Source organism: Sphaeramia orbicularis, chromosome 16 (assembly GCF_902148855.1).
Source record: "Sphaeramia orbicularis chromosome 16, fSphaOr1.1, whole genome shotgun sequence".
Lineage (NCBI taxonomy): Eukaryota > Metazoa > Chordata > Actinopteri > Kurtiformes > Apogonidae > Sphaeramia > Sphaeramia orbicularis.
In genome coordinates this window covers 13,368,069-13,394,992 of record NC_043972.1, presented here as the reverse complement: position 1 = coordinate 13,394,992, position 26,924 = coordinate 13,368,069, and the positions used below count along the sequence as shown (strand labels likewise).

The following is a 26,924-nucleotide window of genomic DNA, read 5'->3' as shown; positions in this document are numbered from 1 at the left end:
AAATGCGTCAGTAAAGTTCTATTTCCTGTTGGTGTTCAGCCAATGGGTGAAGACCGTCCATTGTCCACACGGATGTATGCTCAATACGAACCCTAACCCTGCTTTAAAGACACTAGTTAGCATGACCCCTGTGATCAGCAACGACGAGGTAAGCTAACGTTTCAAGGACTGGTTACAATGCTTTATTAATTGCAGATTTATCTACTGGTGTCTTTGGAGCCACGCCCCCTGTTTGAACATGTCAAATTTGGGAGTGGGGGGGGTATTGGATTTTTGGGGGGATGGGTTCTACTATGCACGCCCCATTTATGACAAGAGTCTGTATGTAAGTCAAAAGTAATACAGGAGTCATGTAATGCATTACAATTCTGAGACAGTAATATTATTAATATATTTTAACCCATTAAACCCAGAGCTACTTTTGTCTCAGGTCCCAAGTGATTTTTTCTCTATATTTAACCTCTCTGAAGGGATTTTTCATCATTTATTCTAATGTTATTCTCTGTATTTTGCATTTTTCCAGTGAAAATCATGTATTTTTCTATCTTTAATTCACTGATCATGTAAATGTACATTAAAGGTCAGATTATGTCAAAAACAGAGAAAACTGATGAAAAAGTGACTTCTTTCAGTAAAAATATCAATAACTGAACATAAACCCAGTGTGTCCATCCACTGTCATTGATCCAACTCCATGTTGTAGAAGATGACGGTGTTTCCGCGGTAACTACGGAGCCTCTGAACGTCCAATTGTGGTCATATCTGATGACCATGAAAAGATGAAGAACTGTATTTTACACCAATTACTGACATGGATTGATAGGATTAATGGATCAACAGGAATTAAAAAGTTTAGATCAGTAGATGGTTTAGGTTAAAGGAGGACGTTTGGGTCTTTAAGGGTTAAAGGAGGACGTTTGGGTCTTTCAGGGTTAAAGGTGGACGTTTGGGTCTTTATGGGTTAAAGTTGGACATTTGGGTCTTTAAGGGTTAAAGGTGGATGTTTGGGTCGTTATGGGTTAAAGGTGAACGTTTGGGTCTTTAAGGGTTAAAGGTGGTTTAAGGGTTAAAGGTGGACGTTTGGGTCTTTATGGGTTAAAGGTGGTTTAAAGGTTAAAGGTGGACGTTTGGGTATTTAAGGGTTAAAGGTGGACAGTTGGGTCTTTAAGGGTTAGAGGTGAATGTTTGGGTCTTTAAGGGTTAAAGGTGAACGTTTGAGTCTTTAAGGGTTAAAGGCGGACGTTTGGGTTTTTAAAGGTTAAAGATGGACATTTAGCTCTTTAAGGGTTCAAATAACAGTAACATGTAATCTGTAACGGATTACAGTTTGGATGTAACTTGTACAACACTGTTCCTAAACCAGGGTGTTGTGTCGTCGTGTCCCCGTTGATCGGTCCAGAGGACAGACCGCTGCTCATGCATCATCACAGTACTAGTGTTTATTCTGACTTCGCTCAGCGTGTTCAGTCAGGAGACTTTATGAAGCAGAACAGACACCCATCTGAGGCTGTTCCCAGAAGACAGGCCAAAGCACACTGCCGTCATTAATGTAACACTGATTCTTTGAGAACAGACCCTCCGAAGGCCAGTCACAAGTCTAGCATGGGTTCCTCACAGCACAATAGGAACCCTCACAGGCTTATCATCCCCGTCATCTTCATCATTTTAATAATCATTGGCAGTATGATGCGGCTCAGTCATCAGTTTTAAGTATGACACAAATGACTTTTCTTCTCTCTTTAATTTCCCAAAAATAAAAGCCGGTCTGTTTTACGAGTTCTGCACATCGTGAGGAGGACGTGTTGGCTTTCACCCCCTCACTGCACGAGTTGACAGAAGCCAAACACAAACTATGGCAGAACACTTTAGGATTCAGATCCGAGTGCTGCAGTGTAAAGTTTATAAGCTGGGTTTTCATGACAGTTTTATACAAAATAAAAGCCATATTTCTGCAGTTTCTACTTGTAGGTGTTTCCATTAAAGAGTGTTTTCTTCTGATGTGTGATTCTAGTACAGTCCTGTCTGTCCACATGTGTTCTGCTGCATTCCAGAGCGCTGGGAGGTGGAGGTTTCTGACATCGAACTCAGTCAAATGCATTGGAACGCCTGTCTGAGCCGGAAGTCCTAGTGGGGCTAGATCAAAGTACCCCGACCTCAGCGCAAACTACAATGTGACGTCAACACAACAATGGCGCCGCACAGTGTACAAGTTTACAATGAGAAACTTCACAACGTAAAATTATCTCCTTTGTCATTTCACCTCTCCCATCACAACACTGTAGTGTCGACAGTCCAAATGCCTCTGCAGTGTCAAAGCAAACAGGAGCTCAGGTCTGTGATCTCCGTATTTGTTGTTTCTGTTCAACATGGATCACCTGGGATACTCTGAGGTAGGATGGCGTTAACTTCAAGTCAGATATATTCTACCTCCCAGGACTGTGGAATGCAGCATTAATTGTGGTCCAGTCCTGTCTAGTTGTGTTCTGGTTCTGGTTTAAGGCAGATGTTTGACTCAGTTGGATCTGAACCTCCTGGGTGTTGCCACTGTAGTGTGGGTTAGGGTTAGGGTTAGGGTTAGGGTTATTCTCCTGCTATTGCACTGACTGTCTTCAACTACAGAAGAAGGGAACGCAGAACCAGACCAAGGAAAAGTCCACATTTATGGACACGCACTATGGATTTATGGGACACAATTGGACAACAGGAATTCACCGACCAGTTATGGATCCAGAATTTCCCAGTGACCCGGGTACCGTTTACTGAACTGTGTGATGTTCTGGACCCTCTGGTGTCCCCAGACTGGTCCTGCCCTGGGGAAGCAGTTCCTCCATTAAAGCCAGTGTCTATTGGACAGAACCGACTAGAACCACCTGTTCTGAGTACAGGATCATAGGGGAGACCACTGAACTGAGCAGAACCACCGGGACCACATGAACAGGACTAAACCATCGGGACCATATGAACAGGAACAAATCAACTCCATGGGTTTACAGTACACTGGTACACTATACTTCTATATCCAAACGACTCCAAAACCCCCTCATGACCAAGGTTCTAATAGTTTCGGATTTTTCATTATAGTTTAGTTTTACTTAGTTTTTACTTTTTTTTCTCTTATTCGGCTCATTTTAATTCATTTTCAGAGCATGGTTTGCTAGTTTTTATTAGTTTTCATTGTTTTTTTCTAAATGCTTAGTTTTAGTTTAGTTTTGCCGTATCTTTTCTCTTCTTGTCCGTCATATTCAAATAAATCCCAGACAGGACTCTGCTGCTTTCTCCCAACTTTAGTCTCCATGTTTCCAGGTAGAGTGGGGACCAGAAGACGACTGGAAACCACAAGTGACGGACCGTGAAGTGTTGTATGGTGCCACTAGCTAAAACTGCTAGAGCTAAATAAATCGAGTTCGAATCAATCCAACATTGACAAAGACGAAAACTAAGGGAATTTTATCCATAATTTTTATGCGTTTGTTAGTTTTGTAAACACACAATACAGTTTCAGTTAGTTATCGTTTTTTATTTTAGTTTTTATTTATTTCAGTTAACGAAAATGTTTTTTCAATTCTAGTTTTTGTCATTTAATTAGTTTTTGTAAACAATAATAACCTTGCTCATGAGAGTGTAAAAACATTTTTGCGATCTTTGTGACATTTCGGTGTTTCCATTACCAGTTTTCGCATTTCTGAGACTCATGGAAACCCAGCTCTAGAGTCTGTGACAAATGAACACACAAGCACAACCGTAGGACTGTTAACAACTGCTTTGGGGTTTATTTTACAATTGAGAAAGAAATGAAACAAACTAATTGGTGCTAAAAAGTTTTTTTGTTTTTTTTTTACAACATTGTTGATAAAACATTGAAATGTATAGTCATTGTGCATCGCTTATTTATTTTCCACACCATATCATGCATCAAATTGGATGCAAGTATAATTAAAATCATTTCTGTAAACCAAGCCAAAGAAGCTAAATTTGTATTTTCTTTAAAAAAGGACATTTTGTAGCTCTACAGCATATATCTATATACATCATCTGTTTTTATTTTTTATCATTTTTGTATATAAAATGACAATATAAAAGTTAGAGAATGCACACACCTTAAGATACAAAGAATGTTGAGCTGTTTCAAATGGTACGATATGTCAAATGGAGTACTGACATTTCACTGGTAATCATTTACATGTAACGGACTGTTCTCTTTACAGTTGAATAAAGCGACACAAATTAGAAAGAGAGAGTTGTAACAAACCATACAACTGGAAAATTGCTATAAGGTGATACTTCACAACAAGGAAAAGTTTTTTTGAGCAAACTTGCATACTGACGGCCATTCATTTTCACTGATTGACTCGGAACCAGAAGCAGCATTTCAGTTTTTCCAAATGCTCACGTGTTCTTTTTTCTAATACACTGACAGGTTTATGAGCAGGCCATTCATCGATAAAAACATTGCAGTGACAAAAACCCAAAAGGAGCAGAGGGGAAAAATAATCTGTGATCTTCTCAAATCAATCTGATTCTGACAAATGCACAATATTTCAAAACATGTTCTCTTTACAAATTCTGAATTGAACCGTCTAAGGTGCTACTTCAGTCTTTTAGGTATTCTTTCATTCTTTTGGTGTATACATTTATTTTTACCTTCTTCATATCAAGTATTATACAATTTTCTCTTCCCTCAATTCTCTTTCCACTCACCACTTTAGATACCGTTGAAGCAGTAGTTGTATTTTTGCCATGAAAAGATTAAAATCTTGTGTTTAACCTTGATTCACTAAAATACATGCACAGATCAGACAAATAGCATATAAATATATTACAAAATAAGTGTAAAAAAGCTTGGCAAAACAAAAACAAATCAACATGAAAAGACATGGTCCAGTCAGGCAGTTATCACAACAAAAAATAATAAGACTGATTTTTTTCTGGTGGCTCAGTTCGGCCCAGTGCAGTAATTGTGAACAATGTCATTTTAGTGCAATGAAATTCTAGTCAGTTCCACAGCGGTCAGTCTCTACCTCAGCCTCAGACCCGGTTTAAACCTTCTCCATCTTGTCTAGCTTATCCAGTTTCTCCAAAGCAGAGACAAACACCAGGTGGTCCTCTGGTGATTTGCCGTGGGTCTTGCTGAGGTGCAGTTTGACTGCATGCTTGCTGACGAATGTCCGATTGCAAAGTCTGCACTGGTACACGGAGCTCGTGTCATCGTCCGGCGTGGACAAGGCTGACAGGGGGCTGCCGAATGTCATTTTGTCTGTGATCACCTTTGAGGCAGCCTGCTGCTCCCGTAGGTGCTCAGCTGACAGTTTGGACAGGTCCTTCAAACTGAAGCCCAGGTGAGACTCCAGGTGGCTTATGTAGGAGGAGGGAGTCCTGAACTGGGAGGCACAGTCACCACAGAGGAACACAGGCTGGCACGAGTCCATATTCTTCAGAAACTTGGTGCCCCCAGTCCGTCTCAGCTGGTACTTGACATTAGCCAGCCAGTGGGATATGGTGGTCATAGACAGGCCCGTGAACTTACAAATGTGGACCCTTTCCTGAGGGCCCAGGTCAGTCATTGCATATCTGCCCTCTGGAGTTTCCCTCAGGCTCGATGCAAACTGCGCCTGGAGGATGAGGAGGTGCTGGGGGTTCCAGTTCGACTGCCTCCCTTTCCTCTTCTGCACCGGGGACAGGTCCTCCAGGGCGTCCTCGAAAGCGCTGCCGTCGGCATCCGACTTCTCTGAGATGGACGAGGGCGTTGAGGATTTGGGCGTGAGTCGTCCAGTGAGGTTCTTTACCATGTCGGAAATGTCCATCAGGGCATTTTCCCTCAGAGGAGAAGACACGGACTCAGATAAGGAAATGAGAGGTTTGTTACCGTTGACGCTGTTTGTCAAGACTGCGTTGCTGTTATTGTTATTGTTGCTGTTGGTGTTGGACTTATTTTTACTCAGATCGATGGGCTGGTCGTTGCTCTCGTAGAACGGATAGTGGCTGATGGGCTCAGCTGGCTTGCCCTGAGGATTTGGGTTGAAAGCTGGCTTATCCATCATGCTGTTGCTGATTTTGTAAAGCATAGATAGAGGGTCTGCAGCTGGACTCACAGGTTTGGAGGCCTTACCCAGATGTGTGTTCATGATTGACTGGAGTGCACTGAGAGGGTTGATGAAAGGACTTTCTGGTGAGTGATCGGTGATAATCCCAAGACTGTTGCCATTAGTTACCGGGGACTGACATGCCTCGGAGCTGTTCTTGGAATGGTTGCTGTGGCCGTCGACGAGGCTCTCTTTGGGCTCTTTCTTGCAGATCAGCTCTGAATCGACACTTCCCGGGCTGCTACTTCTCATGCCAGATGGTTTACCGGCAGAGAGGTCGTTTGGAGACGCCAGTTGCTCTCGTTGCTCTCTCAGTGCAGGAGAAGGAGACTTTCCTAACGACGGCGGCCGGCATCGTTCCAGACTCACCAGTTTCTCCTCCTTTTCTTTCTTCACAGTGGCAGCTTTCCCTGTCACCTTCTCCACTAGCTCCTCCATGGCAGTGACGTTGCTCCTGAGTGGGGTGGGGGAGGAGGGGCTTCGAGGCGAGTGGATGACTGAGTTGGGGTCACTCACCAGGCCTCGAAGCCCACTGTTAAACATTGGCTGAATTTGGACGCTCTGGATGGTCGGTGGGAGGACAGTAGTGGAGCTCTTCATGGCGCCCTGCAGCTGGTAAGCTGCGTGGATGCTGGGATACCCCCCCCACGTCGGGGTGCCCGTTTGAGCCTTGCTAATGGCACTGGATACTGTGTTCTCAAGGGATTTAAGAATATCTAAACCCTCTTTGGGTGTCTCCTCCAGGTCTTCCTCTCTAAGATACTTATAAGATGTTGTATCGGTTTCAGATTTGTCACCTGAGTCATCTTTCTCCTCCTTGATCTTCTTCTCCACTGGTTCGGCTCCTTCAATCTTTTCATCATCTGCTGGTTCTCGCTTTTCCTCAGACCCAGAAGACAGGGCAGGAGACACCGGCTGGGACTTTACAGTACTGGGAACAGGAAGTCTAGTGGTGGTTGGCGGCAGAGGAATCGACTGAATCTTCTCCTCTACCACTGGATCAAACACCAGCTGTTTGCCCTTCTTGGATGCAGAATTTGTGACCTTCAGAAAGTGACCTGTAACCATCATGTGGGCAGTTAGCTGTTGTAATGTATCATGGGAGCTTCCACACTCCATGCATTTGAGTATCTGCGCTTTTCGAGCTTCAAACTGCCATGTGTAGCTGGCACCATTTTGGTAACCGTAGCGGTTGTTTGGCGTAACGTAGGGGTTAGCTGCGGCTTTTGAATCTTTCCCAGCATCACCGAGGGATACGCCGCCACCGCCACTAGCAGTGTGGACAGAGTCTGGGGAGCACGGGGACATTATAGCATCTTGAATAGCTCGTTTTTTAGCTGAAGTGGGCACCAGTTTAGTAGCCAAGGCTGGCACTGGTTCTTTGAGAGGCACTTTTTGGTAATGCTTGGTCTTGATCATATGAACACTGAGATCTTGCAGAGACTCAAATGAGTGGCCACAGTACATGCACTTCAGCACTTTCTGGGCGTCCTCCTTCCCCTCCATCTCCATCAGGGAGCGCTTGCGTGGCTTGGACCAGCGCTTCCCCTGATCCTCCTCTTTGTCCTTGTTGTCGTCTCGATAGTGGCCGGTCTCGTTCATGTGGACTGTCAAACCCACCAGCGTGTCGTAGGCCGCGCTGCAGTCTTTGCAGCGAAACTTGCTTGCACCAGTGAAGACTGAGCCATACAGCTTGTTGTTTTGCCGGTAGAGCTGCACTGTGCTGAAAAGGCTGGGCTCCGGTAAAAGGTGGTACGGCGTCTGCTGAAGAGTTTTGGCCAGTGCCGCCTGGTGCCAGTCATAGGCTACGCCGCTACCGTTACTAGCTGCACCACTGCTGCTCCCACTGCTGCTGGTGGCGCTGTGGGTGCTAACAGAGCTAACTGCTATGCCATTAGTATTGCCACTTGCACTTCCCGTGTGGTTGACAGTGGTGCTGGAACTCCTGCCGTTGTGGTGACTGCTAGCCACGCTGACTGCACTGCTCTTGTTTATAGTGGTAGTCGTGGAGGCGGAGGCAGTAGAAGCAGGCTCTTTAGCCGTGTGGGCACTGTTGACACTACCGGCTGCAGCAGATTTAGATTTCATGATGTCCATTGTGATGCTGGACCAAGAGGCATCTGAGATGAGGTTTGCATAGACGGCTTTCATCTGGGCCAGGCTGTCCTGGAAGGAAAGGCCGTTGTTGGGACGGAAGGGCAGGGCGGCGCCTTCCCTCTCTTGGCCATCCCTGGAAGAGGTGCTCTTGAAGTCTGTAAGTCGGTCACTGGCGTCGCTCAGCGGAGACCCGTATCCAGCATCAGGGTTAGTGCCATTGCTGAGTGGAGAGTCTCTGTAACTGGGTGGCTGGCCTCCATCGACGTCCTCCTCTTCCTCGTTGCACAGGAACTCTGTGTCCTGGCCGTCTAAAGAGAGGCCATCGTCCTGCAGGTGCTCTTCCTCATCGTGATCGGCTGCCTTAAGCTCATCCTCGGGCATGTACGCTGCAGCAGAGACAGAGAGGAGGACACAAAAGACAAAAAAGAGGAGAGAGGAGAAAAGAGGTCAGCTCAGTGAAATTAAACATTTACAGCACACTAACAGGACCACTGTCAAAATACCATGGAATGAATACTCAATGATGGGAAATATAGGCTTTTATTCTCATTGGATGTGAGTGTGTGGATGTGTGTGTGCGTATGCATGCATGCATGAGTCTGTGTGTATTTTACACACATGTGGCTCTGAAAGCCAGTGGTGAAAAAAGCCTCCAAGGGAAAAATAAATCACGGAGCTTCTGACAGTTGTCCTTTTCCTTCCCAACTCCCTATTCCTCCACACATGCCTCATGTTCCCCAGGAAATGACTGGCTGTTTGGCCTTGTTAGCCAGCTGTATGGTTGCGTGTTCAACTCCCCCTTTCTCTTTTTCTCTTCTTCGAGCTTTATTGATTCTCACTCATACAGTGTGTGATGTTTATCCCTGCAAACACTCAGGTTATGCAACTGAACACACCAATGTATTTGAAGATAAACCCACTCTGATGAGCTGAGGGTTATTTCTATTTGAGCTAATAAACCCAGGAGCTGACAAAACAATGTCTCTCGGCTGCTATTGTGATTTTTGAAGGAGGGAATGCGAGGCAGATCGAAGTTACACATCTGAAACCCCTTCTACAAACCCCCTCTAAACTTCCCTGATCCAAAACGGCACGGACAACGCATAACAAAAAGGCAGATTAAAAGAAGAAAGCAAGCACATGATCAAAGATCACGGCGTGGAGGAAAGGGGGCTGAACGAGGCTGGGATGTAACAGGTTTACAGTAAAGCATCTAAAGGCAAATGAGATGGAGGTCTAGTCTGAGTGTGAGTGTGTTGTGCACAAACGGGGAAAGACACAGCAAGCATCAGTAAGTAGGAGAGACAGAAGGTAGTTGGGGGGAGAACAAGTGAATGAAAAGAAGACGTGGGGGAGAAAGAAAAAGTAAGCAGGAGGTGGTGGGTTTTGTGGGCGGGAGGAGGGGGTTGGAGGGGGGGCGAGAGAGGGCTGAAGAGAAATCGCAGAAAGAAGCAAGAGAGAGAGCGAGAAGAGAGAGGGCGAGGGAGACAGGAAAGACGGCCCCCTAGTTTCTTCCTTTATCTCCTTCCTGCATGGTGAGATGTGTGTCCTAGATGCCAGTATCAGTCTCTCCTGATGAAACAGATGTGCTGTCAGCTTCAAACGGCACGCTAACCTGTCATATCATAATCTAAGTGGACATAATACCTGATATATATACACTGGCACCATTTACTGCTGCCTGAGAGGAGCTGGATGGGTGGAGGAGGTGGGGGAGGTGGTGCTACCGTCGACTGTGACTATGTGATGATGTGTGTGTGTGTGTGTGTGTGTGTGAGCGGCTAAGTAAGTGTGTGTTTGTGAATGCGTAAGCCTCAGTGCCCCCCCCCGCACCCCCGTCCCCCCCATGCCTCCTCAGTGTGTGTACTTTATGCAGTCTGCAGCTCATATGTGTTTGCTCTTAACGCGCAGACCTGAACCCACCGACCATAATATTGCCTATAAGTCTCAGTTCGCTGTGTGCTACTGATACACCCTTCTCCAAATGAGCAACATACTCCCCTAACGCCTGACAGGATTTCAGTGAAATGAGAGCACTACAGGAGAACCTGGCTGCGCTTCAATCCCACTGACAGACTGAGACCGAGACAGTTTCTAAAACTCCTGAAAATCCCTAACACAGCAGATTAGCATTATGTGCTGTACTCTCTACAACACAACTGCAGAGTGTCTTCTGTTACAGTACCTTCCCCCTCGCTAACCCGCTTCCAGAACAGGAGGCTATCAATACATATCAGCCATTTAATATACAAGGCATCCTGTAGAACGGCGATCCGCTCCTGACAAGCCCACACGAACAGTGCAAACATACAGTAGGAATTACCTATGTGAGTCACTGCCGTCCGCTGCAGCCAAAAAAGAGCTAAACCCCAGTAGTTGGCGGTGCTTAATACTTACACACACTCACACACACTCACACACACACACACACACACACACACACACACACACACACACACACACACACACACACACACACACACACACACACACACACACACACACACACACAGACAGCAGGAATGAGAAGCAGCAGATCAGAAATATCCCTGGGTGAATGACAAAACACAGACTGCAGTGAGGAGGGGCTTCGAACGATGAGCAGGTCGCCAGGGAACCCTTTGACGATCCCTGTCAATCAGTGCCTGTCCTGCCATGTTGTCATGGAAACAACAAAGAGGGAGATATCAAAAGCACACAGACAAAAGACTGGCAGAGACAGACATCTGTAAAAATCACAGGCAGCAAGTGGATGGTTTCATAAGCCATAAACGTACAATATTAGTGATGAAACGTTTAACTGAAATAAGTCATGTGGGCTTGGGTTTCAGAGGCTCTGAAACACACTGACAGCTGCATATCAGCTCTGTCTGTTCCATCACTCCCACTGGAGGACGTGTGACTGAGACGAGGGTCTGGGATGAACACAACAGCACTGCCGGGTGGAAACTTCCAAAGTCCATTTTTGGTCTTTTTTTTTTTTTTTTGTCATAAAACGTTTCTATTGGTCCATCTTCACATTGGCCTGATGGTTTTAGAAATATTGAACAAATGAAAAGGGTTGGAAATGTTTTGCGAGTACATCTCTGAACTCCATTCATTTATTTAGAATAAACATTGTTTTTCCAGTTTCCTGAAAATGGACATAAGAGGTTTCCGACAGCGACGATATGCAGAATAGCACCAGCAGTGAGGGTGGATGGGAAAGGGGCGGGGCTGGTGTGCCGTCCCTGGCGGTTTGGTTTGCCGAGCGGGTGATGGCTGTGAGCAGGGCCATCTGCACGGGCGCCAAAGCGCCTGTCACTTTTGCTCGGGGACGTGCCGCCATCAAGAAGACAGGCGGTGGTGCGGCCAGGACAGCACCACAGACTCACTGTCACAAACAGCAGCGATCACGCTGGCCACCAGCACCACCAGATCACCAACAAAACCAACCCAAAAGCAACAATTAACATCCCCTTGTACCACCGAGCGCCAGTTCACGCACATAGAGTTAATACGCTGTTAATAAAAAGGATATAAAATATGTTAAGTACCAGAGAGGTTTAGAAATGGCCTCTTTGATTTTTTAAAGAGCCTTTTGAAACATAAATGGACACAAATGGATTCACACACACACTCGACGGCCTGTAAAGCGCGTTACCAAGGTTGTGTTTTTCACAGACTAACAAATACACTTAAGGCTTCAGAGCCTTTTATGATTAAATATGAGCATTAAAAGAGTGAAGTATCTCTCACAGTATTTCACACTGCAAAAAGGGGGGTGTCTAAAAACAAGATAAAAACAGTAAATCTGAGAAAAAAAGGTTCAAAAAACAAGTGAAATATGTGTCCATGTAGCAACAGAATTACACTGGACAGGATTTGTTGAATTCAGATTAAATCTAGAAATAAACATGTGTACAGATGTATAAACAGTTAACTCTTAAAACCAGATAAATGATCAAACACTTGTAAATCTAACTTTTTTAAATCTTGGTTCGACCCTGCAGTTCTTCTGTAAAGGTCCAGTTCAACACACGTTACATTTGTGACCTGATTACATGGGTTTGATGAACTAAACATTCTGAGCCTTGACCAGAGCTGAGCGTGTGCAGTCCGCTTCTGGGAAACAGATCTGATGTTTGAGTGGATGATGATGAAGAGTGGGTGAACGCCCTGTATCAACACAACCCTGGGCCTCACAACTGGACGACACCAGTCCAGATCATCTCTAAAACATCCTCACCCACACACTGCTCCACTTTGTGTACGACTTGATTTTTGTAAATGATACCAAATGAAATACAACCCGCGGACACGTCAGCATTTTGGCAACAAGGAGAGCACAAACATATCATTCCTTTTCAAAACTTTGCTATCTCCCTCCTCCACCCCCCCTCCACCCCCCCTCCATCCCCCCACCCCATTTTTTTGCCGTCTCCCTTTTCTTCGCTGCGAGTCTGCTGGTTGTTAAATCAATAAAACTCTCTGTCAGGCTCGCGGAGCTTCACCATTTGGCCGCTGTCAAAGCCAAACAAACCAGATAAGAAAGGCAGAAAGGCGATGAAACAAGAAGAGAGAGGGAAAAAAGAAGGGGATGAAACCAGTCAGCCTCCCCCGCCACAGCCCCGATTCTCCAACCCCCCCCCCTCCATTTATTTACACACATTTCTTTATTTATTTGATGTGGGTTTGGGAAGAGGGGGCAATCACGGCAGTCATTTGCGGCACTAATGTCCAATCACAGGCCCCTTCACTCATGTGATTTAGGCAGTGGAGGAGTGGGTTCACAGCAGAGAAGGGTGGGGGGGTGGGGGTGGGGGGCAGAGGCCGTTTAGGCCGGCCCCTAATAGGAAACTGGCAGTCTTATTCCTTCCCCAGATTCTGTTTGTCACCCTGCTCTCCATTACGTGCCTCTCAACCCTGATGCCTTTGGACAGGAGCTGATCAAAAAGCCATCGCTTGACCTACACGCCGTGGCAGAACGAGACTCGCACCCTGCACAGCGAGGGGGGGGGGCGGTGAGGGAGATGAGATAGAGAAGAGGAGGAGGAGGGAGGAGAGTCTGCTGGTGTATGTGAAGAGAAGGAAAAGGAGTGCTGTGGGGAGGGGGAGGATGGAGGGGGGATGGAGGGAAGGGGGTCGGGGGGGGGGGGGGGGGGGGGGGGGGGTGATGGCTCTCGGACCGGGACAAGAGGGCTGTAAATAAAATGACATTATTATTTCCTCTGTCCCGTCATGTAGAAAAGCCAATTATGGTAATGCTGCTGCCGGCGTGTCACAGGGAATGCTGGGATGTGCTTCCCGTGAAGCGGCTAACATGAGAGCAATGCCCTGATCAGGAACATAGGCTTCAGCCTGACAAGAGACGGTACAGACGGGGAGAAGAAGAAGAGACAGAGAGAAAGGAGAGCAAGAGATGAGGAGGAGCAACAACAAAGCTGTGTCTGAGTCCGAGCAGAAAACACCAGCGATTCGTCAGAACCGTCCGAACTATTAGGATTTATGATCAGGGAAAATCAATCAACAGAAAGTGAATGTGCGGTGAAGATCCGCAGGAGGTGATTGAGAAGCAACAACGAAAGAGAAGCAGAAAAGTTCAGGAGTTCATGAATTATACTGTGTCACATCTCAACGTTTGACGAGATGAATTATGCAAAGACGACGGTGAAAGAGCCGGATATTGAAGGTGAAGGCGATCATTTACTTTAGGAGCCTTCGTTCCTTCTCATCCCACTAGCCCGTTCTCTGAAAGGACGGCTCTCCTTAAAATAATTCCGACACTACCTTTCTCCTTTCACTCCCCTCAATCGCCCCCTCTTCCTCTCGCCCCCCACCCCCTCCCTCTCACGCCCACATGGGCCCCTCCCAAGCGGAATAATGGGAGCATATGGCCTAGGCAGCACCTACAGGGCCTTAAATAACTGCTGCAGCATTCCAGCTCGCTGTACCAATTTATCTCTCCACCCCCCCTTCACCCCATTTCAAAACACTCCTAGGCTGAGTTGAGCTGAGCAGACAGCGGCGGATGGGACACGTTGTTCTTCAGACACATACCTACATAATGGACTGATGTAGAAAGTGGTGTGAATGTGAAGAAGTGCAGCGCCAACAACATGAACTGTTCAAACTCTGTGTTATTGGCAGTTATTATGAGTCGACCAGCAGCATGTTCAACATAAGACATATATGGTATCATGATCCTAGTATTGTGATTTGTATCATATAATCCACTTCCCTAGCGCTGATATTGGAAAAATACATGTTTATTTGGTGTATTTTGCTGTTGGTTGTAGGGGACACGGATGCTAATGTGGGTCCATGTGTTGGTGAGTGTAAAATCATCTAAATGATTTGAAATAGTCCATTCGACATGTTCACCGGCTCCGTTTAGTGTAAATCAGAGGTATCAAACTCATTCTGGTTCAGGTTCCACATTCAGGTCAATATGAGCTCAGATGGACCAAAAAAGTCAAATATGATGAAAAAAAAAACAGCGAAAAAAGTCAAAAACATCATGAAAAGTTTCCTTAAAAATGTGAATAACACAAACAACCTAAATGTCTAAAGAAAAATAAGTGAATTTTAACAACATTATGTCTCAGTTTATTGTACATTATAACGTACAGACCACAGTAGATCTACAACAAGCAGAATGTTGTTCAAATGACACTTTATCTTAAGATGTTTCATTTACAGAGTATCCTTTAAAAATGTGAATAACATGAAAAGTCATGAAAAAAACTGGCATTCCTTAAGACAGATAAGTGTAATTTTAACAATATTCTGCCTCAGTTTATCATTTTCAAACTCTGACAGTCGTTAAAGGCCATACCAATCCACCTGCAGATCAATATACTGTATATGTGTATAAAAACAGGAAATGAAACAATACAATGAACATGTGGAGCAAAGAATACAACTATTTCATAAGTATTCACTAAGTTCCAGTCTCCAATCTGCTCCAAGTGTAACATGGGTACTGAACACATAATAGCGGCTATACTTTCACACCACAAGAGAGTTGTCTCTTTGAATTTCGTTGCACATATGTATGATGACAATAAAGGCATTCTATTCTATTCTATTCTATTTTATAACATTTTCATGAATGTGCAAAACCAGCTCCACATTGACTTTACATGAAAAACAATAAATACATCCAGCTTTGCGTATCTCAGTTGTTTTCCTTAGTCTCTGACTTATTGTTTAAAACTCTGCATTCTGAATCAGTCTTTCTGTTTTTGGGGTCAGCTGACCAACAAATCAATCAGTGCATGAGCCTGATGCTAAGTGCGGAAAGTACGAGTGAAAATACATTAATTTAGCAGATCCTTCAAAATAAAAGTAGTGCTGTTGTATTGGTTGCATCTGTTTTGATGATAAATATTTGCACTCACTTTTAATTTGCCGATGACCTCATGTGGGTCAGGGTCAGCTGTTGAATGTCTAGGTCTGGAGCCAAAGTAACAGAAGTGGGTCAGAAATCTGGATAATTGGACAATGGGTGCATGCTTTAGTTTCCTTTTTAAAGTTGGAAAAGATTAAGTTTTCTGTTCGTGGACAAATTAATTTGTTTTATTAACAATGGAATCCTTTTTTTCTCTACTGTCAACAAGAGTGTCCTGCTGTCTCCTATATCCTCTGAATGGAGATATTTGTTGTTATTATACATTATATTAACTTTTTTAAATTTTTGTGCATGTTTGACAGGTCTCTGGGTTGTATGTTGTATAATTTGTTTTTTTTGTATTGTGTCTGTGGTCCCTTATGTCTACGTACGTGTTTATGTAAATGTATAATTAAAAAAAAAAAAAAGAAATCTGGATAATTGAACGGCGCAATAATAAACTGTAAATGTGGAAATGAACTGTCTTTACAGTAGGATGAAGGTGCATAAATAAGAGTAAAGAAAAATAGAAATACAGTTTAAATACAGTTTAAATGTTCCACTGACAGACCTGAAACTGTAAATAAACTACAGTGTTTTAGAGTAGGTTGGGGTCAAAGGTCATATAGTTAACCATTTAAACTGGCTCAGGCCGATATGTGGTTGACGGGCAGGTGTTATGTGGACAGGTTGAAAAGCGTGTGTGTGTGTGTGTGTGTTTGTGTGAGAGAGAGAGAGACTGAGTGTGAAAGGTGCTGCTGTTTTATTTATAGAGCAAGCGCTATTTATACTCAACTCAAAGATCAGTTCAGAGAAGCAGCTTGTGGGCCACAGCCAAGATCGCTCTCCATTACTGTGCATGCACGACACCGAAACACACACACACACACACACACACACACACACACACACACACACACACACACTGATGGAATCTGGAGCTGCATCTCTGCTCTTTACACATGCATGCAGTTACAACACAGGGAGACATTTACAGTATAACAGTATATCCAGCCATGTGTCTGCTGGGGGGGTTGGTGTGTGTGTGGGGGGGCCACCCTGGCTGACTGAGTGTTCTTCATGGAGTACACCAGGCTTTAACATGCTGACGGATCAATACACTGAACCAGTGCCAATCGATTGCAATTCATCTGGCTTTTTTCAGATTTTCATTCTCACCCACTCACACTGCACTCTGAGCCGCCGCTGCCACCGCCGTCCTGCGAGGCAACACATAAATAAACATATGCATACACACACACACACACACACACACACACACACCTGAGTGGCTGAAACGATTGCACCCTCCGTGCAAACATGGGTTCAATAAACCCGTATGGAATTTATTTATTTTTATTGAGCATATCAGCCCATCCTGGCCTTCTCTGCATAACAAGGCCTGTATAATTAAACCATAAATTTCAGTGCGCTCCTTTAATTACCACAGACAATGTCAGGAGGCAGCAGAGTAAACAAATAGCTTTGAAGTGAGCAAGGAAAAAAATGCTTCGACACAGCTATGGAGAAGCTGTTCATTTTGGTGGGGATGTTGTTGCACTTGAAAAGGATGAAATGTTCAAAAGAGTGTACGTGCACGGGGAGTACAGTGTGTGTTTTTTTTCTGTCTGCCTTTTCCAAGAATGCTTTTGAGGGATGCAGGTTTCCTGTAGAGTGAAGGCAGGAACAATCAGTGGAGGTGTAAAACTATGAGCATGACTGTGTGCAAATATGTGTATATCTGTGTGAGCGCAGCCACAACTAATAAAGTACGGTAGGAAGTGTGTGTGTGTGTGTGTGTGTGTGTGTGTTTGCATGTGTGGTTAAACATTTGTTTTCCCTGAACACACAGTCGACACTGAGCATGTGTTTGTTTTTGTGAGTATGTGATTCACTGGAAGCTCAGGGTTCTCGTCCCTCTTGACCATGACTGAAGATGTCTGAGTCTTATACAATATATATGTGTGTGTGTGTGTGCGTGTGCTTCAGGTCAGTGTCAACACACAGGCCTGCTTCCCAGCAGCTTAGCTAATTACACAAGAGCCCTGAAGGCCACTTAGAACAGGTTAGCTAATTAACAAACAGCCTGATTGCAGATTAATTGAGAGGTGTTCCTAATCTTCACCCCTAAATGCAATGAAAAACGCTGACTGGCGCTAATTAGGCCGGAACGCCGAGAAGGGAGGTTGTATTTACAGTTAGCGCTGCTCATACGGACGTTGGCCTTATATCCAGCTGTCGCACACATCGACGACGCTTTAACAAAAGGAACAGAACTACAACAGTAAACAGTAAAACGTGGATGGAACAGTTCCACCGCTGGCCTGTGTTTGTGCCTCTGTAGACAGAATATGGATATGGAACAATGGATATGTTGTTTTTTGTTTGTTGTTTAAAGTAATTAACGACCGAATAAACTACTACTACAACTAACAATAATAATAATAATAAAAGATGTAGTAGTAGATGTTTTTTGTTTCCTGCCATCAGACTACAGATGCAAATTAGCATGTTAGCTATAATCCATCATATTTACATCGGATGTCGTCTGCAGATATTCATTAATGTCACCGTCCATAAAATAAAACTAATATATAAAATAAAACTAAAGCGTTTCCACCAACATGACGTAAAATGACTGTTAGACACCGTTTAATAGTTTCCTGTTTTACTGAGTCAGTGAGCTAGCGCTTAGCATTAGCTTCTCTCTGACCGTTTTGGCCTCCAGTAGTTCCACCCCTTTCTCCCTCCTCCCAAGAGTGGAGGTGTGATTTACAGTTAGCGCTGCTCATACGGACATCAGCTTTCTATCCATATACACTGACAACGCTTTAACAAAATGAACTAAACTACAACAGAGTAAAACGTGGATGGAACAGTTCCACCGTCGGTCTGCGTTTGTGCCTCTGTAGACAGAATAATAAAAGCTGTAGTAGTAGATAATGTGTGATGAAGCACTGAAGGATCATGGGAGATGCTTTCACCACCTGTCTATCTGACATGACTCAGAGACGAGGTGATTTACGCAGGTTTTATTTATATCCCGTTTGGTGAATCATTTTCACATTATGTCACTGCAACAACGCCAACACACACTGACATGTGTAAAGTGGAAATTACAGTCAAACGACAGATTTTTATTGTAAATATTTAATGTAATGTGCATCGATGATGTTTTAATGTGAAAATGTTAGGTTTAAAATGAGCTCCGTGTGTGTGTGTGTGTTAATGTGATTATTCAAGTGCCCTCCACCCTGAGTCTTAACTCTACATTAACTGTCTTGTCATTTCACTGGGCGTTAACCTGCGTGCGGTTGTGGGCGGAGCCAGCCGTGTCTGTGTGGCTCCTGAAACCTGACACCGCTTCAACACACACAATGGGTTACGCAGGATTACAACGGCAAAATGAAGAGGAATAGGCCCCTCAGCAGGGAACTGAACCAGCAACCATCTGTGGGACAATCACCTGCCAATAGAACACAGACCCCACCCCACCCCCAGCCCCTCCCCCCCTACACACACACATACACACACTCAATCTTGCAATTTCACAGCCACTAAAACTACTCCCTAAGGCCCGACTTCTTCCAACTTCCATCTGCCTGGATAAATTTATCATCCTGCTCCCCTGTCTATCACACACACACACCTGTGCCTCTTAAGCCGCCCCCCACCACCACCACCGCCACAAACACACAAACGCACACACTCAAACCCACCTGGCCTCTTTCAACCTCTGACCCCACCCTCACCCGCGTCCCCATCCCTCCCATAATCCTCCCTCCATCCATCGACTCCGCCAGTTCTTTCTTTCTTCACCACCACCTGCGCTTTTAAATCCCCACATCAGGATGGACCACTTCACCTGAACACCCCACCCCCCATAAGTACACACACACAGACGCACAATCACATGCACATGCACACCGCCTTACCCAAATCCCACAAAACACACACAGGCATCAACACACACACACACTGTCCCTGACAAGACAACAGCCAGCAGCAGCTGCTTCCATCGCCTAGCAACGACCAGCCTGATAGATGACCCAACGATGGATAATTACCGTAAATCACCACAGCTCACACTCTGAAGGAGAGAGGGCCGAGAGAGCTACACCCACAATGACACACGGAGAGAGAGAGAGAGAGAGAGAGAGAGAGAGAGAGAGAGAGAGAGAGAGAGAGAGAGAGAGAGAGAGAGAGAGAGAGAGAGAGTGAGTGAAAGGGATCAGAAATAGCGAGCTGGGACCGGTCATGTGGACACTAATGCACCTTGATGAGTTCACATTCATCCGCCTTTTAAAGCACACGCAGACACTGGAGGATTCTGGGAAATTCACAGATTTGAAAAAAAAAACAAAAAACAAAACACCAGAATTTGAGAGCTTTAATCCTAAGAACAGACGCTGGGACCGTCCAGTCGGTTTGTCCTATAGATCGGACCTGTCAGATGGACTTTAGTTCAGTCAGATCTTAACCGGGTCAGAACAACAGAACAAAGAAATAAGAACTCACATATTTAGATTTAAGTTAGTGGAAAAAAAAAGGGGCTATTTTAATTTCTCTAGCAGGACCAGGTTAGTCTGCACCAGCCACCAGAGGAAGAAACATACTGTTTAGTCTGTTATTAGAAAGCAAAATAAAAATAATAATAATAATAATAATAATAATAATAATAATAATAATAATAATAATAATAATAATATATTAGAATGTAAACCATGGATGTCATGGATTGTATTACACACTGTTATTTATTTATTAAGTGGGGACTGCGGATAAAAATTAGCACTGACGCTAACTCCGACATATTTACATGTTTATACTGAAATGTATACATGTGTTCATTAATGTGCACTATCCCACCTAAATAAAGATATACTAATAATAATAATAATAATAATAATAATAATAATAATAATAATAATAATAATAATAATAATAATAATAATAATAATAATAATAAACTTACTGTAGTTCAGGATCCACATTCAGACCAATATGATCTAAAGTTGGTCTGAACAGGAAAATAATAAATACTCCAAATGTTTCTGTATGTTTTAGTGTGGAAAAAATAAACTTACATAATGAAAATGTTCACATCTACAAAATATAAACTTAAAAAACATGTGAATAACATGAACAAACTGAACTTTCCAATATTCTGTCTCAGTTTATTATTTCCATATGTTCATTATAACGTACAGATACAGTGGATCTACAAATACACACATTTAATAACAGGCAGAAAATTGGTAAAATTACACTGATTCATATGAAGACATTTTATATTGTTCATGGTTGTTTAGATTATTCACATTATTTGTTAAAGGATAGTTTGTAAATTTCCCTGTGATTTTACTTTTTTACAATAAAACTATGAAAAACGTGGACTTGTCATTATTTACCGGTTATTATGATGGTGTTTTACTGGTCTAAGAAGTGTTTGAAATGAACAAATACAAACATGAAGGTTAAACACAATCAGGTTGTGTGTGCAGCATTTTACCCAAAAACTGAAATTAGATCAAACCTGTGTATGATGTAATTCACAGTATAAAGCTGTTCTGGAAAGAAGCTAATGTCACCACAGCAACATGGAAAAGACAATATTATGTAAGATCGGTGTCATCTCAGCTCACTGGTCACTGCAGGTTGTCAATCAAAAGACTAATTGACTGTACATTTAATATTATTTCTGACAGTTTTAATATTAAACGTACAGTCAATTCTTCAAGTATACGATACTTGAATCAAACACTCGTCACTTTTCCCTCAAATTGTGGGAATTTAACCTGTGCATAAAAATTTGTCTAACGGAAAAAATGCCGATTTCGGCAAAACTCTTGTTTTTTTGATGAAAAGTTTCTGCATTTTCAAGAGGTGTTTTTTCGTAGTTAAATTGGTACATGACACAAAACTGTAATGGACAGACCTTTGAGTCCAACTAGCGTCACATGACCAAAACAAACAGATGTTGATGGATGTTAGAATAAGAGAAGAAGAAGAGTTGAACCCAAACGTGTGTGCGTATGTGTGGACACACCAGGAAACCACATCAGTTTAGAATTTAGTAGGAGATGGAGGGGGAACCAGCATTCTAGATTCAAAACAACACAGAAATACGAGCATTTTCCAGGACCTAGAGGGCGCTATGAGACAAATATAAATATATCTGTAAAAATCAACATGATATTTATGTTCCTCACCATGTTTATGGAATGACTTCTCGCGATAATAAATCAACAAATCATTGCATTTGTTATTTAATGGAAAAACCAACATTACGCACTTCTGTTTTTTGGACATTTAGTAAATATGGGTAAAGTTTTACGCATATGTCCAATGGAAAAGTGACCACTGACACATTTCCTATGGTGGGTTGAGCTTAACAGGCGAGGATGTCAGCCACAAAATGAAAAACGATACAATACACGTTTGTAATACCACTGACAGCCACTAGGTGCTACAACAAAAAGCCCTTTGTTCCACTGACTCACACTGAACTTCCCTCTAAAACGGTTTGACATCCACCATGTTGGGCTTTGATTGACAGCTCCACTGTAGTTGTGCTTAATCATGTTTAACTCTGAACCTTTTATTGTGTTGTTCTATGTCTGTTTTTTTTGTTTCCTGCCGTCGAACTACAGATGCAAACTAGCATGTCAGCTATAATCCATCATATTTACATCGACTGTCATCTGCAGATGTTCATTAATGTGCACTGTCCATATAATAAACTAAAAAAATAAAATAAAATAAAACTAAATAAAATAAGAGTTTCCACTAATATGATGTAAAATGACTTTGCTGTACAGTTTGTTCACTGTTTTAATGTCAGTGAGCTAGCACTTAGCATTAGCTTCTCTCTGACCGCTTTGTCCTCCTGTAGCTCCACCCCTTTTCTCCAAATATGGTCACTTTCTGACTCCAAAAAGCTGACATAGTGACATCCCAGTTCCTTGATGCTCTAATTATACATCGACTGTGGTTTAATGTTCATAAATGTTTCTGAATAAACCTTTTACTGTACGAGCCTCATATACACACAGTCTAACGTTTACGTTATATAAATAGTGCGATACCAAAAAGTGTCCACGTTGTGTAAACTTAGACACAAACAGATGAACAACAGTGTGTCTGTCAGATAAACAGTGGTGGCGTTGTGGCTGTAATGTGAGCCTGCAGACTCCGCCCCCCTTGCAGCTGTCAGATTCACCTCGCCATTGCTCTGCGACACTGTGGTTTACCGGGTACCGCCACCGCTGCCGCCGGGTTTGTGCTCACATTAATGTCTGATCAGCTGTACGTTCCCCTTTAACTGCATCTGCGCCGCCGCCACATGTGAGCGACATGCGTTTGTCAATCGGTGTTTTATCTAAATTTAGCAACAAGCCAAACGACTTCCAGAAGTTTGGAATTAAACTCTGAACAAAGTTGAGTCCAAATTATCAACAGATCTTCGATATGCACACACAGCTGCTCCATTTACTTCCCCTTCATTTTCTGCTCTCCCAGACGTGCAATCTGTCCCTCTCTTTCCCTTACCCCCCCCCCCCCCCCTCCTCCCCCCCCCCCCCCCCTCCCTGTGCGAGTCCTGGCTGCTGCAGACATTTGATCTGGCTGCCTTGTGATAGATTGACAGGTAATGAGGAGGTTGAAGGGGCGTTGGAGACAGGAGCAGGTGTTCAGCACAGTCTTTTTGGCCGGCGTTAAGCTGCCATGTCCTTCACTGCTGAACCGCACCACTTCGCTTCCTCCCTCCCTCCCTCCCTCACTCTGTTTTTCCCTCCTTCTATCCTTCTTTCTTTCCACCATCCCCCCCTTTTTCTCTTCCTGAGAGAAGAGGACTATGCAATCCATCACAGTGTGACACGGTCGGACATAGACTGTCTTTATATGGGGAAAAAACACACGGGCCATGGAAATAAATAGAGAAACCAACATCGAGTTGAACGCTGGCAGAAGCAGAAGTAGGCCTCGGACTGATCAGTCAAAGTGTGTCGAGGAGAGGATGAGACTGATCTGGAGCAGCCGACTGGGCTTTGGAGACACTCGTACTACTGCTGCTACTTAAAATACACCAGTTATACATGCATCAGGTTCAAAAAACACCCATTGCATCAGTACACTGTAAAAAAAAAAAAAAAAAAAAAAGGATGTCTAAAAACAAGATTAAAACATTCAATCTGAGGACAAAGGTACTGAAAACAAGAGAAAGATATGTCCATGCAGCAAGAGAAGAAGAGTTTTGGAATTCAGATGTTAAATCTAGAAATAAACATGTCTACAGATGTATGAAGACAAAAAACAAGAAATTAACTCTGAAAACAAGAAAAATTATCTAACACACAGGTGTCAAACATGCGTCCCGGAGGCCAAAACCAGCCCGCCAAAGGTTCCAATCCAGCCCCTGGGATGAATTTGCAAAGAGCAAAAATTCCACAGTCAAGGCTGTGGAACTCATTTTAGTTCAGGTTCAATATGATCTCAAGTAAAATAAGAATAACCTGCAAAAAAGAATGCCTCCATATTTTCTTCTTGGTTTGATGTGAAAAAAAAAAAAAAAACATTAAACTATACCTATAAATAATGACTACTTCAAATTTTTTGTCTTTGCTTTAGTGCAAAAAATAACATTAAATTATGAAAATATTCACATTTACAAACTATCCTGTAACAATAAAATGTGAATAACATGAACAAATATGAACAACCTGAAATGTCTAAAGAAAATTCAGCACATTTTTAACTCTTTTCTGCCTGTTAATAAGTATTTAGTGTTTTTGTAGATCTGATCCATAATGCACATGTAGAAATGATAAGTTGAGCCTGAATATTGTTAAAATTGCACTTATTTTTCTTAAGAAATGTTTAATTTTTTCAGGTTATTCACATCTACTTTGTTTGGATAGTTTATAAAAGTAAGTAATTTCATAATTTAATGGGGGTTTTTTTGCACTAAAACAAAGACAAAAATCTGGAGTTGTCAATATTTATAGGTTATTCTGTTATTATTTTACTGGTCCGGCCCACTGGAGATCAAATCAGGCTGAATTCGGAACCTGAAAGAAAATGAGTTTGAGAGCTCTGATCTAACACTTCTAAATCTAAGTATTTTTTATCTTGATAAGAACCAAATAACTTGCAGTGTGTAGAACAGAGGTGTCAAACCGAGGCCAATATGATCTGAAGTGGATCAGAACCAGTTAAATAATAACTGAATAATCTATAAATAATGACAAATGCAAACATTTCTATAGTTTTAGAACGAAAAAAGTCAAAGTACCTTATGTTTATATCGACAAAGTATCCTTTAAAAATGTGAATAACGTGAACAACTTGCAATTTATTAAGAAAAATGAGTAATTTTACCAATATTCTGCCTTATCATTTACACATGTTCATTATGATGCACAGATCACTGTGGATCTACAAATACACAAAATATTTAATACCAGACAGAATATTGGTACAATTACACTGATTTTTCTTTTAAAAATTGCATATTGTTCATATTTGTTCAGGTTTTGTTAAAGGATAGTTTGGAAATGTAAATATTTTCATGTAATTTTACTTGAAAAAAAAAAAAACAAAAAAACCCACTAAAACAAAGAGACACATTATTTGTATATTTGTCATTAGTTAAAGGTTATTATGTTAGTATATACTGGTCTGACCCACTTGGGGCTGAAAGTGGAACCTGAACCTGATGTTAATATCTTCAGTATAACTTTGGTATTTCACACATTCATCCCACGGACCAGACTGGACCCTTTGGTGGCCCGGTTTTGGTCCATGGGCCGTATATTTGACACCCACGTTATAGAAGTAGAATAGTTCCATACGTTGCAGGATTTAAACTCTTAAATGTGAGCATAAATGCTCCCATATCAAACACTAAGGTGCATTTCCTGGTCAACTGTGTTCAGAAACACATTGATATTCACCTGCTCTCGTCAGGCTGAAATTCTAGAGCATATCAGAGACGTCTGGCCTGGATCCTGAACCTGAACCTGGGTACACTTTGACCCGCTTCAGTCCTGCTGACGGAGCAAAGCGCTGCCGTGCATCAAAACTCCCAAACGAAGCGGGGAAGAGAAGGAGATCTGATAGTAACTGGAATGACCACATATTGAACCAAGAAGGAGCCGAGTGCTACAGTTACATAAGAACACAGACTGGATCAGAATGAAAACACCTTAAAGGGGTACTGGTACAGAAAGAAAACACCTTAAAGGGGACTGGTACAGAATAAAAACACCTTAAAGGGGAACAACAGAGGAGTTTTACCTCCATTAAACAGAATAAAAACACCTTAAATGGGAGGAACGGGTGGGTTTTACCTCCGTTAAACAGCAGCAGAGTGACAGTGGTGGGTAAATGTTTTTTGGGGGGTGAACGGAGGCTCTGCTCCTTCCAAAGGTACAGTTTATGGAGCTACAACACAAACACAAACCGGCAAAAAGAAAGAGGTGGGTGTGGTCAGAGGATGGAGGAGTGGCCAAACCAGGACCCAGACCAGAGTCTACCTGGGTCCCGCTTTAGCAGAATGGACAAAGAGAACAGAAACAGGAGCATCTAAACAGATCCAGACTTGGTGTTGGTCTGTTGTTCTTGTCAGTCTGGTTCAGATAAACCCTCTAGATCAGGGGTGTCAAACTCATTTTCTTTCAGGTTCCACATTCAGCCCAATTTGATCTCCAGTGGGCCGGACCAGTAAAATAATCACATAATAGCCTATAAATAATGACAACTCCAATTTTTTTATATGCAAAAAATAACATTAAATTATGAAAACATTTACATTTTACAAACTATCCAAACAAAAAAGATGTGAATAACCTGAAAAAACAGAAATTTCTGAGGAAAAATAAGTAGAAATAATAATAAAAAACTGTGATCAATATTCTGCCTCAATTTATGATTTCTACATGTGCATCACAGATCAGATCTACCAAGACAAAACAGGCAGAATATTGTTCAAATAGCACTTATTTTTCTTTAGACATTTGAGGTTGTTCATATTTGTTCATGTTATTGACATTTTATTATTAAAGGATATCAGAATTTAAAGTTCTTTGCAGTAAATCAGAGAAAAAATTGGTGTTGCCATTATTTACAGGCAGGATGTCATATTATTTTTTTCACAGTAAACCAAGAAGAAAATTTGGAGTCATTATTTCTAAGTTATTATGCTATTATTTTTCGAGATCGACGTCCTTGACAGTGTTCCTCTACACTTTGCTAATTCATCCCACGGGCCAGATTGGGACCTTTGGCGGGCCAGTTTTGGCCCCCAGGACGCATGTTTGACACCTGCGCTCTAGACCCTGTATATGTCAGTGACTTTTTGTTCTGGATGATTCTAT

General features: G+C 42.7%; 1 protein-coding gene across 2 annotated transcripts in view; it reads right to left on the bottom strand.

Annotated features, from left to right (window-relative positions):
• Positions 1–3,745: 3,745 nt before the first annotated feature.
• LOC115435176 (teashirt homolog 1) overlaps positions 3,746–26,924 on the bottom strand; it is a 53,086-nt gene continuing 29,907 nt past the window's right edge. For both annotated transcript variants that reach the window (XM_030157418.1, XM_030157417.1), the window contains exon 3: positions 3,746–8,563. In XM_030157418.1, the coding sequence (XP_030013278.1) occupies positions 5,037–8,563 (3,527 nt within the window). In that variant the 3' untranslated portion in view covers positions 3,746–5,036. The remainder of the gene's footprint in view (positions 8,564–26,924) is intronic.